This window comes from Pezoporus occidentalis, unplaced genomic scaffold (genome assembly GCF_034315485.1).
Source record: "Pezoporus occidentalis ecotype Australia unplaced genomic scaffold, CSIRO_AGI_Poc_V1 ctg290, whole genome shotgun sequence".
Lineage (NCBI taxonomy): Eukaryota > Metazoa > Chordata > Aves > Psittaciformes > Psittacidae > Pezoporus > Pezoporus occidentalis.
In genome coordinates, this window is record NW_026914830.1 from 474305 (window position 1) to 491026 (window position 16722).

Consider the following 16722-nt stretch of genomic DNA (forward strand, 5'->3'; position numbering starts at 1 on the left):
TTTCCTGGTCTTTGGAGCTTGTTTGGGCTGGGCTGAGCGCAGCCTGGCGAGGAGGCTGGGGACTGTTTGTCCCTTGCAGGACTTCACAGCATGCTCTTTTGGGGAGCTCCCGGAGCAGGGCATTACTCTGCCCTGCCCAGTCCTCTCCAAACCACTGTCACACCCCAGTACTAAGGTCCCATCACAGCCCCATGCTGACCCCGTGCTGCCCCTGTGCCCGTGGACCAAGTGAAAGGTTGGATGATGGTGGGAATAAGAGGTGAGCTCTTGTATCATGCAGGTGGTGCTCTGTCCATGGCAGACAGGCGAGGTGCAGCATGGAAGTCCTTGTCTGGGGGTTGTGTCTGAAGGAGCCCTGGGCTGAAGCCAGGAGGCAGATGAGGTGGCTTGGAGGGCACCTGTGGAGAGCACTGTTGCAGGGGATGCTGGTTTTGGGGTCCTGGCATCGCTGCCTGTGAGGTGGTTGGTACCTGTGTGCTGTGAGATGATGTGACCCAACTGATCTCCAGTTGCTGGTGAGGTGCAGGAGGTTGGTCCAGTCAGTGGCATAGGGACCTGTCTAAAAGGCACTGGTAACTGGAGGATGCTTTTGCAGGCCTGTGTCATCTGCTTCAATTTCTATCCTGGGGAGAATGATGGGGTTAATCATGAACATGTGTATTGTGACTTCCTTTACTGACAACTCTTTCATCCACATTGCAGAAGTCAGCTGAGCACATTCCCCTTCAGTTAATCTCATTTAACCCTGTTTTCCCTTCTGTGTTTCTATCCTCTGCTCTCCAAATGCTGTCAGAATTGCTGGCAGTGACAGCACCTGGCAATGGGATTAATTGCTTATCTCAAGTATGAGGTAACAGTGTAGGCTGTTAATTACATTTATCAGGAGGGAAACTGGAGGGCCTGAGCTGCCCTAGGAAGGATGAGTGCAGAGATGTGGCACCTGGAGGTCCCAAGATCCTCTCTAGCAGCCAACCCCAATGTGAAGGCCAAGGAGTTTGGGTTTTCCTGCCTGCCTCCTACACTGCAGCCTTGCAAGGCAGGATTGAGTCTTCTTCCCTCCAGCACTATAATGCCCAGGCTGAAGATGCTATGGCTGAAGCGTAAGCAGATCTGAAAGGCAATGGGCAGCATTGCTCCTTTGGGTGGTCCAGAGGCCAGACTTCTGCTAAGGTGACAAACAGCATCATGTGAAGGCCTGGGGATAGGAACAAGCTGAGAATGGGCAACTTTTGCAGGTAAGACAAAGTGAGACCCATTTGCACGCAGAACTTAAACCAAGGGTCAAGGTGGGAGGGGCAGAAAGGAGGAGAATATGGGAAAAGTGACTGTTATTACAATGTCCACCTCATCTTGCAAGAAGGGCATGGTTGATGAAAGGAGAAAGGGGTAAATTCAGAGCTGGTTGGACAGAATAATCTTCTGCACTGGACAACATCAGAAATACCCTCACACACAGCATGAGCAGTAGAGACCTAGAAGTGCTGGTGGAGGGGGCTCTGTGGTCTGGGTCCAGCCTCCCACTTGCAGCAGGACTGCCACCAGCATTAGCTCAAGACAGCCCCAGTGTTTAGCTGACTCCTGCAAGGAAGGAGATGCACCACTGTGACCTGCACCATCCTTTGGAGAAGGAGCTTTTCCTGCTGCCCTCTCTGAACTTGTGGTCCTTGTCCTTCGATGCAGAGTCTGGCACTCTGAGAAGTGTTTGTGTCTATCTTTGCATCTGCCCCCAAACAGCTGCAGTTAGTTGCCCCCCTTACCCCAGGCAAGCCATCCCAGCTCTTCCCACCTCTCCTTGCATACCCTGTGTCCCAGGGCTGGCCATTTGGTGGCCCTGTACTGGACTCTTGTTCCTCATACTGCCCTTGAACTGGGCACCCACAGACTAGCTGCAGCAGCATTCCCAGTGCCTGGCAGGGGAAAACACCTCCCTGGAGGTGCTGGCCACGCTGCTCCTGGTGTGGCCCAGGACACTTGGCATGGGGTCAGTGCAGAGGGAGTCCCGTGGTGCGTGGCCAGGGGAGCCAGAGGCTTGGGTAGGGTTTGCGGTGTGATTTGGATGCCAGTGGGAGCAGGAGGGGAGGGCAAGAGGCAGGATGTGGCTGAGGAAACCAGCGGCAGGGATGCTGCCAGCGCCAGCCTGCCTGCCCCCTGCCTCCAGCCCCGAGGGAGAAGAGAGGCAGCTGGGAGATAAGGCTGGGGGTTTCAGGCTCTTGGCAGATCCCAACTGACAGAGCCAGGGCTGCCTGTTTTCCATCAGCCTTGCTTAAGTGGAAGGAGCCTTGCTGCCAGGAGGAACAAAAGCCAGGCAAAGGGGAGCCCTTCCGCAGAGCCATTAGCACAGACTGAAGGTGCCATTTCGGAAACCTTTATTGCAAGAGAGAGCCGTTTGCTCTGAGCTCTTTGCAGAGCTGGCCTGGGGTGGGCTCTGAAGGCCAGGGCAGGTTTTGATGCAGAGGAGATTGGAGCCTGCTCAGCTCACACTGGATTACGTTGGCTGGAGAAAGGCAGGGAACCCCTCTGTGGCCCCTCTTGCACACTGCATCAAAGGCTTTTCCTTCAGACTGAGCTACAGGATGCCTTTCTCCACCAAGCTGCCATGGGGTAGGCAGTGCTGTTGGAAGGGCTGTAAGCCTCGTGCTGGCACTGCCTCCAGCAGCAGATGCTGTGGAAGTGGCCTTCCCTTCCAGATCCGTGGTGTGGTCCTCCTGCAGGGGAAGGCAGGACCATTCATGGGTTCCTGTGCATGGCATTCCCTTCCCAAAGCATGTGCATTGCCAGGCATGACCACCCTTCTGTGCCCTGGGAATGGGTGAGTGGGAAATGGGGACACCTGGTGCTGGTGAGGTGTTTGAGAGAGCTACCAGTGCTCTTAACAAACCCGCTGCTGTCTCGAAGCTGTGCTCTGGTGAGGCAGCCATCCATGCCTGTGTGCATCAGTGAGGCAATTAAAGGTCCATATGTTTCCTGTGAGCCCCTATTAGCATCCTCCGATTGGTGCTAGAGATGCAGGAAGCCACCACGTGGGAAGCTGCAATCCGCCCTGCTTCAGCGATGGGGCCAAAACTGCTGTCACCCTCCCGGGATGAAGGATGCTCTGATAAAGTAAAAGTCTCTGTGCTTTCAGTGTTTCAGTTCCCTCTTCCCAAGCAGCAGTTTCTAGGGATGCTCTGCCTCTGCCCTCATTGAAAGCCTAAGGGGAAGCAGCATGACCCAAAGCTGCTGTCTCCACCGGGGGCAGAAAACTGAGGTGTCCTCATGTCTTCCAGCAAGTGATGAGAACATCCAGGCTGTTCAAACGGGAGAGGGTTTAGCCCCTGCCTGAAGATTCCAGGTTTGATTTGCTGTTTACTCTGGGTGGATTCCAAATGAAAAGCTGCTTTCTGTAAGAGCAGAAGATGCAGGAGTATTAAACTGCAGCCATCGGCCTCTGCCCAGGCCAAACCTGGAGAGTGTTTTCTATCCCTTGGGGCCAGTTGCTAAATCTCAGCTGCGTCACTTTTTTGTTGTGTCTCTGCCTTGATGCAGAAACCGCCTTACAGGAAAGTTGTTATTCTTAAAATAAGCCTCAAGGAGCTGAAAGAGGCCCATGTCTTTAAATGTCTTTGATCAAATGACCTTGTATTTCACCCTGGTTGTCAGACTAGGACCATTTTGTGTGTTGGTCTTACCATGCTTCAAAAACTGGTATTAGTACCTGGACCCTGTTACCATTTCTACTAGAGCCAGCATCACTTCTCTGTAACAGAGAACTATGCATCCATCACCTCTCCCAACAGCTTAACACCCTCTGAGATGGGTCTGCACCAAGGGGCATGCTGGAAATGGGGTCCGAAATAGAGTCAAATGCATGGCTGGTGGGGGACAGCGAGGGTGGAGGGATCCAGGAACACGAGCAGAAGGCAGTTTTTCAGCAGTTCTTTGACTGGAGGAGGCAGGAGAGCATTTTGCAAGCAGGAAAGCTTGATGGTGTTTTTCTGTAGAGCTTTTCTCATTGGAATCTCAAGATAATTTTGAAAGAAGGGAGATGAAAACTGGCCTCTCCTCTTTCTCTTTCCCCCCAAAGGGAAAAATAGCTCCTTCTGAGCGCTTCTCTTGCTTCCAGCAGCCCTGAGTGCATGTGTTTCCCAGGCTGTTTCTCTGCTCTTCCTCATTCCTGACCGCCTTGGCAGCGAGCTGAAGGAGAAGTTTGTTTAACTCGTTTCGGTGCAGAAACCACCTGCCAGCCCCCAGGCTCTTTGTGCTGCATAGGAAATGAGCAGCGGCAGAAAGTCGCGACCAAGAGTAATCACCGGGAGCCGTGCGGATGAATGCTTAAAGCCAAGCTTCTGCTGTGGCATTGGTGATCCCCCTGGCTTAGAATGGACTTTGTGGTGTTTAAAGCTTTGCAGTGATGTTTTTAGCTACCTGTGCTGTGTCTTTTAATACTGTATTTCACATCGTTGGTCCAGCCTTCAACGCTCATCTGCTGTAGGCACAATGCATGCCCTGTGCCACCCTCACCAGCCCTGCATGGCTGACCACACATATATTTGAGCTACTGTTGCTACTGGAGCATCTTCTTCATCTCTGAGTGGCTACCAAGAAGTGGTACTCTAGCTATGATACGAAGTAGTGAAGACAAGGACTGGCTGTGGAGAGCTGCAAAAGGACCTCATGAGACAGTGAGACTGGGGAATGAGAAGGTAATTGGAATTCAGTAGGCTTGAGGTGGTGCAAATAGGAGAAAATAACCCCAAACTTTGCACAAACACAACAGAGTTGGCCCAGTGTCTCTAAGGAATGAAACCCTGGGGCTATAATGAGTAGTCCAGTTGATGCAGTGGTGGTTAAAGAATAATTTGGGCACTTAATGATGGGAAAATAGTAGAGAATAAAACAGTGAATGTTGTTATGCAGCTTGCTTGAGGCATGACAGAGATTTGTGCAATCCTAGAGGTCATGGAGAAGATGGATGGTGATTGAGTGTTCATTGACACTGCAGGTGTGAAGTTGCATCAAATGAAATGGCAGCTTCCAAGCAGAAGGCAGCAGTTCCTTCATGCAGCCTGCAGTTGCACCTCGGGGCTCTGTGCTGCTGGGATGAAAGGGGTGCAAAGCATTTGTGTGGAATAAAGAAAGGACTGGAAAACTCAGTGGAAGAAACATCCCAAGAGATGTTAAATGCAAAGAGCCTGCCTCTTAGAAACTCTACATAGGCTGTTGGAGGGGTGGGGAGGTGTCATGGCCAGTGCATGTGCCCTGGGTTGTGCCCTGCTCCTTGGGTGGTCACTGTTGGTGACCGTGGTCTGACTTGGTACCGCTGCTTGCATCTTATGTGGCAATGGCTCAAAATCCCCTTTGCGTTCACAGGACTCCGTGCGCGGCCCCTGCTCTACCCTCACGGCTGCGGAATAGCAGGAGGAGGTGTCTGCCTGTGGACCTGATGTCTGCAGGCAGCGCAGGCGGCAGCTCCCGCCCGCTCAGCGCCTGGAAACCAGCTGCTCCTTCTCCACTTTGGTCACTTCAATTTGTCAGTTTTGGCTTCGGACTCTGCAGAGCCCCAAAGGATGTTTCCTGGCAGCACCGCCAGGCTCCGGGCATCCCCGCCAGCCCTGCTCCTTACCACTGCTCTTGGTTCTCTTCCAGGCTGCCCATCGGGGACGTTTAAGGCCAGCCAAGGCGATGAAGGATGCGTCCATTGCCCCATTAACAGCCGGACAACTTCAGAGGGGGCCACGAACTGCGTGTGCCGAAATGGATATTACCGGGCAGATGCCGATCCTATCGACATGCCGTGCACCAGTATGTGAGCTCTAGGCAACCTGGGGAGGGGGGATGCACATAGCTGGGAAAGGAGATGCTCACCAGCCAAAGGCATCTGCCTCAGTGGGATTTTGGAGGAGCTGCAGGGGCTCAGATCACCTTGTCCAGAGGAGCCTCACAAACACGGGTCTTTCTTCCCTCGGGACAGTCTGTGCTTGCAAACATCCCGTGCGCAGAGAGGATGGAAATTTGGGTTGTTTTGTGCTGTTCTAGGAAGTGGGATGACTTCACTGTAGGGCTGTACTCTGACCTGCACCTTGGCATGAAGGACATGAGTGTGCAAAGGCCAGAAATCAGGAATGCTGTAAAAAATAACTGGTGAATTTTGCCAGGGATGCTATATAACCACATCAGCCTGGGTTAGGAGGACAGGTTTTGGTCCCACTTTTGCCTTTGGGTATCCAGTTTGCTGCACATCCCTGACACCAAGAGAAGCATCTTGCTCAGTGCATGCCCACTCCAGAGTCCTGTCCAGGGGATGGGGAAGAGGAGAGGGTGCAGATGGTCCTATAGTGATGAGCAGCGCTCTGGCTCTTACACCTTTCTGTCTGTTCCCTTTACAGCTATCCCATCTGCCCCCCAGGCCGTCATCTCCAGTGTGAACGAGACATCTCTGATGCTGGAGTGGACCCCACCACGAGACTCGGGGGGCCGGGAGGACCTGGTCTACAACATCATCTGCAAGAGCTGCGGCTCTGGCCGTGGGGCATGCACGCGCTGTGGGGACAACGTGCAGTTCGCCCCACGCCAGCTGGGCCTCACGGAGCCCCGCATCTACATCAGTGACCTGCTGGCCCATACCCAGTACACCTTCGAGATCCAGGCAGTGAATGGCGTCACCGACCAGAGCCCCTTCTCCCCGCAGTTTGCATCAGTGAACATCACCACCAACCAGGCTGGTAAGACCTGGCCCCGTGTCTCCCAGCAGAGCTCTCCAGGAAGGGGTGGTGGGCAGCATCTCCTGGTTGAGTTGAGAGGTAGTGGGTGAAACCCTGTGGGGTGAGCAGAGCTCGAAGAGGTGGGCTGAGATGGGGCACGGTGATGCTTGCTCTGCAGATTAGTGATGGCCAAACTGCATGGGCCTGGCAATTGCTGGATGAAGCCTGAGCCTGAGGTGTGAAGAACACCTCTTAGTTTCAGTGAGAAGGTGGGGTGTGTTGCAGGCACAGCTGCAGGGCTCTCTTTGCTGCAGCCCCTGCTGCTGCTCCTGTTTCTTAAGGAGGGAAGGTAACGTTAGCTCCATCATTTTGACACAAGCTGCAGTCTCTGTTCTGACTGCAAAGAAAGCCAAGGCAGGCTGTGAAAGCAAAGGAAAGCTGCACAGCAATGGAGCTAGGAGATGGATGTGCATGATGACCATCTGGAGATCTGCCCCAGGTCCTGTGCCACTGCAGGGTCACCTTGGGGAAGACCAGCAAGCAGCAGAGCTGGAAGGGTTTCATTTGGGGTCTGCAGCTCTGTGCTGGCATGGGGGTTTGCTATGCTCCCCCTGTGCAGGGTGGTTTTGCTGGGGGAAGGGATGTGTCAGGGTGGCTGCAGCAGCTCTGCTGGTAGTAGGATGCTCCAGGATGCTGCTGGTCAGAGGCTGCTCTCCACAGCCCACCTGGAAGCCATCTGGAGCTGGAGCACACACTGGGGCTTTGCTTACTCTGGATGGTGGGAGCAAGTCAATAAGGTACAAGCATGTGTGGGAGGAAAACAAGTTCCTGTGGTCTCTCTGAGCGCTGCAGCAAATGTGTGGGGTTGTGTGAACAAGTCCCAGGCTGCCCTGGGCATGACATGGCCTTTAAGACTGAATTTGGCTGTTGTGAATGATAGCATTTGCACTGAATTGCCTGGAGACCATGGTGTGTACTAGCTGCAGGGGACACAGTGTGTATGGTTTGGGGTTAAGCAGCCACGGTGGTGCAGATGGGCATCACTTGGTTGGGCATGCAGAGTGCCAAGACAGAGGTAACCTGCAAACATGTCTTGGTCACCCATGAACCATCAGAGCGACCTCTGACCTCAAGGTAGCTGAGGAGCCCCAGGGTCAGTGTTTTCAATGCCATAGCAGAAGCCCTGGAGGCAGATTTAGCATAGCATTGAACCGTGGTTTGACTGCGAGCAGGAGCACAGCCCACAGGATGAGGAGGGAGGAGATGGTCTGGGACGGTGACCTATAGCAGGTTCCTTTACAGAGATGGCAGACGGGGATGGAGTGGGTGCAATGCTACCTGGGGTGGGAAGGAGCTCTGCACACCTCCAGATGAGTTACTGAATGCTCAGGTTTTGCGTTTTGCAGTTGTGTGGTGTGCTGCTTGCCTTCATGCGCTGCCTGTGGCTACTGCCACATTAGCCAAAGCAGAGAGCTGAGCTGCATGTGAATCCTCCTCAGTCCCCTGGATCCTCCTGCTTGTGTTTTCCTTGTTTGACACTCCTTTATTACCAGGGCTCACACTTCTCAGCCTGTGTGATGTCTCTCTTAATGTATCTATTCATTAGCACTAAACAGTAACTGTCTGCTCGCTAATTCCTCTGTAATTAGAGGATCTGAATTCTTCTGCTTACACTCAGCACTGCCTGGCAGCCTTGATGTAGATCATTAGCAGTTGGTAAGAGAAGCTGCAGACACAAAAGCAGGGCTGGGACAGGAGAATGAAGGGTGTTGTGGGGAGAGGAAAGCTGCAGAGGGAGGGAAGGGATGGGCCTGGGGAAGAGGCATTACAGCCTCTCTCTGCCTTTGCTTTGGGTTGAGTAGCCAGCTGGAGCTCCATCTCAGGAAGAGATGGACTTAATGCATGATGGGATGTCGTGGTTTAAAGCAAAGCCAAATTGCTGAGGTTCACCCAGGGATAAATGCATCACTGTTGGGCCACCACTCGTGCTCCGTGAGTTCGGGACTGAGGAGAGATGTCACATCACCAGCATCAGCACCTCCAGGTATCACAAATTCTTCAGCATATCAGGGAAAAGCTGCTGTGAGAGAGTAAGAAATGCAAAGTAAGAGAACAGAGCAGCCAGCAGGCATCTGCTGAGCGTGGCTGGAGGTGTGATGGTGACTGTCATCCCAAAAGGAGCACTGAGGATCAGGAAGGTGAGGCACCATTCACCTTGTTCTTCCAGAGAGAGATGGCTGTGGTCAGTACTGCTGCACCCCTCTCCAACAAGGTCTGGATTTCACTGACATTGGCCTTTACATCAACTTAACTTATTTAGCTGTGTGGTGTTGCATTAGGACGTTTCTCCTCATGTAGACACAGGTGGTGGGTGGCTTCTATCAATGGATATTAAGGCATAATTAGACCAAGCTGAATCATCCTTTCTTCCTATGAGGTGGCTTTCCAGAACGTGGATCTTTGTGGAAACTTCTTTATTCCTCATCCTAATTTTTTGAATTAGATGTTGTACTCCATAGCAGCTCTGCTGCAGGCAAACTACTGCCCTTGCTGGTCTCACTGTTCCCTTCACACATCCAAGCGTAAAGGGCTGCTTCACTTAGCCATGCAGGCAGGCCTTTACCTCCCTGGGGGCTTCTGTCTTGTTGCTTCCCTCTGTGCAGTCTCCCATTCTGGAAGCAAGACCTACGTTTTGGTTTCCAAACCCAAGCACAACCTTGTAATTGTTCTCATGAGCTCAGCCATCATTGCTCTGCACAGAAGTTTTCATTCCCAATTTTGCCTTTTTGGACACTTTATGGTGTCCAAACAGCCCTGGTTTTATATCATCTCCCAGGTCTCTAATAATTTTGCTGGCCACAGTGAGTCCCCATTGAGTGCCAGCCTTGGTTAAAACTAATTTCATGTGGTGCAGATGATGCTGAGCCACGAAGTCATGCTGCCGTGCCTGATTCGGGGCATGGGATCCCATCAGGTTTTGTGGAAGGGTCATCTTGGGTCTTTGCTTCACCCTCCTGTTTGCAGTGGGACTATCAGCAGCAGTAGATCTGCTGTAGCTTTTCCTAGCTGGGTTTTGGAAACCTTCACCGCTCTAACTTCTCTCAGGACTCAAGTCACCCTCCTGGGAAAGACTTGGCTTCGTTTCCAGCCTGATTTGTGGCTTGTGCCCCTTGTTGCATCACCTACCCCTGCTGGGAACAGTGAGCCTCCACCCTCTTTTAGTGGAGCTCTAAGCAGTTGTAGCTGTGATTAAATTCACCCTTAATGCCTTCATTATCTGGCCAGCTCATAAGCCCTGTGCCCCAGACTGCCTTGGTCACCCTTGGCTGGATCCCCTCAAGTTCCTTCTCAACCCATGTCCTCGTGTTCTGCATTGCCCAAGTTGATGCTGGCCTTAGACTATCCACGTTTGCCCTTTGCAGTTCACTGTAATGTCATCATTTCAGTCCCACCAACAGAACAGTGAGCAGCCCAGGTACCATGGTGCAGAGAGGAGCCCTGAGGGACAGGCCAGCTCTCTTCTTAGGAGAAGGTTGGTCAAAAGAGAGCAGCCAGCACCAGCCTGTGCTTGGAGGCAGGTTTCCTGGACCTTTCTCTTGCAGTGAGTGTCTTATAAAGACCAAAGGTGTTTAACATCCCAAGGGCAGGTTTTTGTTAGAACAGGAGGTGTGATGCTTCCTTTCTTACAAGATAGAAGATCAGAAAAGACCAGGATCAGCAGAATAGGAATAAAAAGAGCTTGGAATAAGCATCCTCTTCCCACCACCTCTTTGCCCACCGCTTGGTCTTCAACCAACTGGAGTTTACTCCTTTCAGCAAACTCTGCATGGTCTCCACTACCTTCCTATGAAATACCTTCTGTCACCTCTGAGGCTAGGTTGTGTTTTCTCTCTGCTCTTCTCAGCAGGCATCTTCTTGACCTCCAGCTCCATGCTGTACACCTCCCAGCTCACCCTCTACTTGCCTGCTTGTTGCATCCTGCAGCCGAGTGCCTTCTTTTGCCTAAAGCTCAGCATCTCTCCAAGGAGGGAGATCCAGGACTTGCCATCTGACACAGCCAGTTGTAAGGGACCATGATGTGGCTAAAGAAAACAAGCCACACCATTCAGTGGCCCATTGCTCAGAGATCGGGTGCTGCTAAAAAGCCTTTTCTCAGCCATCCCAGAACAAAAGATCTATGCCAAGAGGGTGGTTGAGAGCCATGCCAGCATCCCAAGAGGGAAGGCATAGGAGAGAAGCCAGGGGTTAAGGAGCTGAACATGGCCCAGCACTCAGGATAATGACACTTGACTAATTGAAAGCCATGCCAAGTTTCAACCCTCTTGCTGGTGACAACACACAGCCCCTGCTTGCTAATTTTTGGCCATTCTTTGAGGAAGGTGGAGGGGGGAGAATCTCGGTGCTGTGAGGATTTGCAGGCCCCATCCACACTGTGGCTGGCTGAGTGCCCTGGGAAAGTCACCAAGAGAAAGGGCTCCTTGGGCTGGGGTGACATAAATAGCACATGGGTAGGGTGCCTGTTGATACCAGACTGTGGCTTTTGTGATCTGAGAAAGGGAGGAAAGAGCCCTGGGCTCTGGAATATCCAGAGAGAAATTTAAGACCTCCCAGTGATGGAGGAAAGAACATCCAGGTTTTGCCTTTTGGGAGCGACTCTTGTGTCACATGGGATTAGAAGGGAGGATTTACTCTGGTGGCTGAGGCTCTTGGCTGCAAGCAGAGCCAAAAAGAGCCATAAACACCTAATAGAGTGTGAATACAAGCTGGTGTGTGACAGAGGAAACCGATACACTTCCCTGATAAACCCACCAGGAGCAGCATCCGCAGTGGCAGAGGTTAACTGGCGCTTCTCCCGTTCTGTGCATCCAGATAACTTAGGATTTTTTTCATTATTATTCCTGGTGTTATTTCACAGCAGTATGTCATGAAATGGGTCCTTTGGCTGGGGAGATGTGCAGCTCACACATGTGCATCGTGTTTGTGCCGGTAGGGTTTGAGTTTCTGTGTCATCCCAACCAGGGGCTTGCATCCCAACCAGGCACAGTCTATTGGACAGGACTGTCCTGACAAGACTCAGAGGTGCCTGTGAGCTCAAGGGCAGCTGAATGCTTCAGTGGTCCAAAACTAGCACACGGGTCATGGCTTTGCTCTGCTCTGAATGTACGGTGAATGGACTGAATCCTGCCCTTATGCAGGGGTAGGGAGTTCAGCCAGGAGGATGCAGCACAGGCAAGACAGATCCTGGGAAGTGCAGAGAGGTATTTCCCTCACTTTGAACCAAAAAAAGTCCCTTGCAGCTTTACTGCCAAATGCAGCAGCGGCATGGAGGGGTCAGGTGAGGAGAGAAAGGAGTGGAACCAGGGCAGCAGGCAAAGTGAAGGTGTAAGGTTGGTAGGGATTAGCACTTCTCACCAGCCATCCAGCTTGCTGTTTGCTTGTCACATTAGTTATGCTGCAGGCTAGACAGAGAGAGAACTGTATTGCCAGAGGCACACAGGCTCTTGCTTTTATCTTCTCACTTTCATCAGAAGATCTGGCTGGATTCCTCCGTCAGAGGGATGCACAGCAGTGGCCTGCACTTTTCTGAGCATAAGAAGGGACTCGGCATCTCCTGTTCTCTCTCATGCTGCTTTAGCCTTGCCCTGAGCTGGCCTCAGTCAGGAATTATTTGTCTGTGAAACAACCTGGGAAAGCATATGCAGAAATCACCTTGAAAAGGTGGAATGAGCTTTCCAGACCTTAAAAGCTATGAATGCCTATTTCTTGTTGTCTTCCAGTGTAGAAGTAAAAGGCAGGAGATTGCAGCATCTCAACATCTTGGATCTCTCATCCAACCTGCCACTTAGGGCAGGACTACTGCCAGCAATACATCAGGGCAGCCATGTCTTTGGGTAGACACTTATTGGTAATTCCCAAAGGCAGAGATCTCCCCATGTTTCCTGTGACTTGTCCCAGGGTTCCCTCTGGTCAGGGAGCTTTTCCCTATGTTCAACATGAACCTCCTGAGCTATGATTTATGGCCATTGCTCTTTGTTATACTAAGTCTCAAAGGTTCAAGCCAAGAGATGTTTTAGATCGATCTCATATGAATTACCCTCCCATTCAGTCCTGTCTTTGGCTAAAGCATCATTCAGAAAGGCAACCGGTTTTGACTTGGCACATGAAGGGATAGAGGGCCCATCAAGTCCTTGTGCACGAGTGTGTGTAACATTGGCTTTTTCCCAATGACATCAGTGATTTTTTCCTAAGGAAGTGCAGTAGACTTTGCCTGTCTGGGCACCAGTAAAACATTTGATTTGGAAAACTACTGGTAAAGCTGAAAGGCTGCCCAGGAACTGCCTAAATGGGAGAGTACTCCCACCCGCATGGGGAATCGGGAGGCTGGTCTGAGGTCAGTGAGAAGCAGTCTCATAGTTCTTGGTGGTTCAAAATCTGGTAGAGTATTTCTTGTGCAGAAAACGGACACAAACATTGTTAGGACAGAGGAGGACCGTGATACCATCAGGGAGATGCTGAGAGGTGGAAAAGCAGAGATGTTGAGCTGTGGAGCTGTCTCCCACATGGAGGGAGCCAGGCGAGCCTGTTTATCTGTGTGACAGAGCAAGGAACGTGTCTATTCCTGAGGTCCCTTAAATCATAGAATCATAGAATAGTTAGGGTTGGAAAGGACCTTAAGATCATCAAGTTCCAATCCCCCATGTTTCTTCTGTTGGGGACTTCACTGGATGTATTTCTGTGACTAGGCTCCAAAGCCTCCTGAGACATTGACATCCTCATGGCTGCGTCTGTTATCCAGCATTTACAGCTAGACCTTACCCTGCACGTGGACCCACATAACCATCCTGGCTCTGCAGCCCTTCTCCTCTCCCTTTTCGCTTTCCTTCAGCCACAGCTCCCATCACTGGAACCCGATGGCTGCAGCTTGACATTTGCTGCCCTTCTCCTGTTGCTTGGTGGCCCAGCCTCTTGCTTTCCCTGCATCTCCCTGGCTTGCAGCACTGCGGCGAGTGCCCAGGAGGGACCCAGCCATGTCCAAGTCCCTTCTCTGCTCACCGGAGACCATCTGCAGCCAGGGTTCCCAGATGGCAGGAGTTTTGCCAGCTGCTGGCTCTTTACCACTCCTCTTCATGCAGTTGGGGGATGTTGGCAGAGCAGGGTACGGGTTGCACTGCTAGAGCCTCTCTAGCAGATGCCCTTCTCTGCCTGCTGCTGGCTCCGTGGGCTTTTCCCCCTGCTGATTCCCAGGCTTCTCTGTTGCATAAATCACTCTGTGAGTTTGAGGATCATTTTTGCCACACCTGCCTGGAGCTTCAGAAACCTGTTCCAATTGATCTGGAGCTGACTTTGGGCAGAAAACAAAAGGGCATCTGTGATGAATGGGGTGGCAAGGTCCTTTTGGTGAACCCTTCCCTTCTCCCCACAGCGTGCTGCCGTCCCTGCTGCTGAGAGTTGATGGAGGGGCTCAAGGAGCTTACCTTCTGCTTACGTGTTCAAGAGGGGTGATTTCTCTTCCCTGCTGCACTTGGCACACTCAGCCTGCAGTGCTGATTGCTTTGCTTGCTCACAAGGCACCGAGTGCCAGCATCAGGCAGGTGGAGATGCTGGAGGCAGGTAGGCAAGGCTGCAGAGATAGGGGAAGCCAGCGTCAGGGTCACAGTGCTTGGACAGCTGAGCATACACCACTCAGTGATGTGTTTATGTGGGCCATAATAGATGATTGTAGCAAACCAGGTTTAACACAACCCAGGTTTAACACACCCACGGGGCTGGTTGTGCCTTGGTCCATCCAGGAGTCGCTGTGGTTTAGTAGTCCTGTCTATGTGTAAAATGATGTCTTCATCTGATGGGGTTCAGGCAGGAGTATCCTCAACATGCCTGTCTGGCTGCAGCCTGGTGCATGTTCATCACAGCCACTGGCAAGTGTGCAGGAGCCTGCTGCATTGGTAGGGCTGGGCAGTAAATGTTCTTTCCAGATACCCTCCGATGCTTCCAAACTTGCCCTCCACAAAAAGCAAGACCAGCCTGGTGGAGTCCTCTGTGAAAGATCAAAAGAACAAGTTCAGCCTTAGATTAGCCAGACTCAGTGGGTCCAAGGGGATGCTCTGCATTAGGTGTCGTTTTGCTGGTGACATTGCCTTGATCTGCAGCACATGAGGTTTCCATGGGGAGGGGGAAGCAGGAGGTGGGGAGGACCTCGGTGCTGAGTAACCCCAGACCCGCTCCAGTGGCAGGATGCTGGGATCCTTTGGAGCATCTCCTCTCAGTGCTGAGTAAAAAGCCCTGCCTCCTCCATGGGCAGGATGGCAGCATGCAGATGAAGGCTGCAAACTCAACTAAACAAAGAGCATAAAGACAGCCAAAAGCCTTCATCTGCCTGGCCCAAGTCACTGGGCTTGTGGCATGAGGACCTGCTTTAAAGGCTGTAATCTACAGCAAAGCCTTTGCTGATTCCAATGGGGCAGGAGCCAGGGCCAGCTTTGGACTGCATTGCCATGGGTTTAAGATTTTCCAGCCTTCGTCATCACAAACTCAAGGGGCTGGAGGCTGGGCCTGCTGGGAACTCTTCCAGACACTCGACGCACACAAGCGGATTGATGGGGCCACCTTGCCAGGAGCCTCGGAAGCAAAAACCTCACAGGCTGTGAGATCCCAGGGTTCTAGAGCTCTGTGAAGGCCAGTGCTTTTGCTGCTTTGAGGGTGAATGTGAAGGGCTCCAGTGCTGCCATCCCTGGGATGTTGGGTGGCTTTCCTCAGCTTCTGCCAGAGGTAATGATTTCAAAAGGCTGCAGCTCCTGAACAAGCCATCACAAGGGAGGGCATTGGGAAATAAATTGGGTGAGCAAATGTTTTAATAGTCCAAGCAATGGTGAACCCTTTTGGCAGGAGAGTCACACACACAGGAGTGCTGATGGAGGAGCCTCTGGAGGTCTCCAGCCCAACCTCCCATGCAGAGCACAGTCACGGGTGTTGCTGTTGAGGACAAAGGAAGAGCTTCCCTTCCTCGCTTCCTCATCCAGGTATTCCTTACTGTGATGCTTTCAGTGTTCATGGTCGAGGAAAGCATCTCCAGTTCAAACCCATTCCCCAGGAGGGCTTGTGGTGTGAAAGCCTGCGATGCTTAAACGGCAGGAGAGTGCTTAACCTGGAGAAGTCAAAAACGGAGGTTTAACCAAAGAAGTCAGTTTTCAGTTCAATATTAGATGCAGCTGGACTTTGAGCTGAGTAAGAGCAAGAAGAACTGGGGCTTTGAGTGATTGGACCTGGACTGGGGACAGCTAGACCATTGCACAGTGACAGTCACCTTCTGGGGCTTGTGTGGGACTGGGATGCCTTGGGACAAGGAGGGAGGGCTGATGTGGGTTATGGGGTCCTTGGGTAACCTCCTGGGACAAGGCACCCAGGTCTGTGGGGAAGGGCAGAGTGAGTTTTCCTGGCTTCCTACTCTGCCCATGCTTGAGAAACAGAGGCCATCTAAGCCCCATGTGCCTATTTCACCTGCCTGCAGCCTTGCATGGGGGCCCTGTGTGCTCCTGCCAGTTCAAACAATGGGGTTTGGGCTCTGCTGGAGCCTGGATTCCAGCCTAAATGTCTCCAGGCCCTGTGGCTTCAAGGTCAGGGAAGCCCTTGCTCCATGAGTGATCACAGCACTTATCCTTTAGTCTTTCTGGAGTGAGCTGCTGGGGTTGTGCAGAGCTTGATAGTGCAGAAGGAGCTCTGGGACCTGCTGGGTGCCCTGTTCTGAGGGATGCCCCACTCTGGTACCATGTGGGATGCTGTTCCCATGTTATTGCCATGCGTTGGAGCTACCTGAGTGACCAGTGAGGCTGCATCCCTGGAGGTGGGAGAGAAGTTTGCCCACTACCCTAAGGCTTCCCAAGTCCTTCTCTTCACCATGTTTGCAAGGCGCTTGCAACCATCCACTGCCAGATTCTCTGTCAGCAACTTTCTGCCCCACATCTCCCCATTTACTGCCCTGTCCCATGGCCTCTGGACTAGCTGGTGCCTTGCAACATCATGGTGCATTTCCCTGCCACTCTGTCTT

The 16722-nt window shown here is 52.2% G+C and overlaps 1 protein-coding gene across 4 annotated transcripts in view; it reads left to right on the top strand.

The window, feature by feature from the left end:
- EPHB2 (EPH receptor B2) overlaps positions 1–16722 on the top strand; it is a 98468-nt gene that overhangs the window by 62614 nt on the left and 19132 nt on the right. For all 4 annotated transcript variants that reach the window (XM_062626340.1, XM_062626338.1, XM_062626336.1 and 1 more), the window contains exons 4-5: positions 5626–5781; positions 6366–6701. In XM_062626340.1, coding sequence (XP_062482324.1) covers positions 5626–5781; positions 6366–6701 — 492 coding nt within the window. The remainder of the gene's footprint in view (positions 1–5625; positions 5782–6365; positions 6702–16722) is intronic.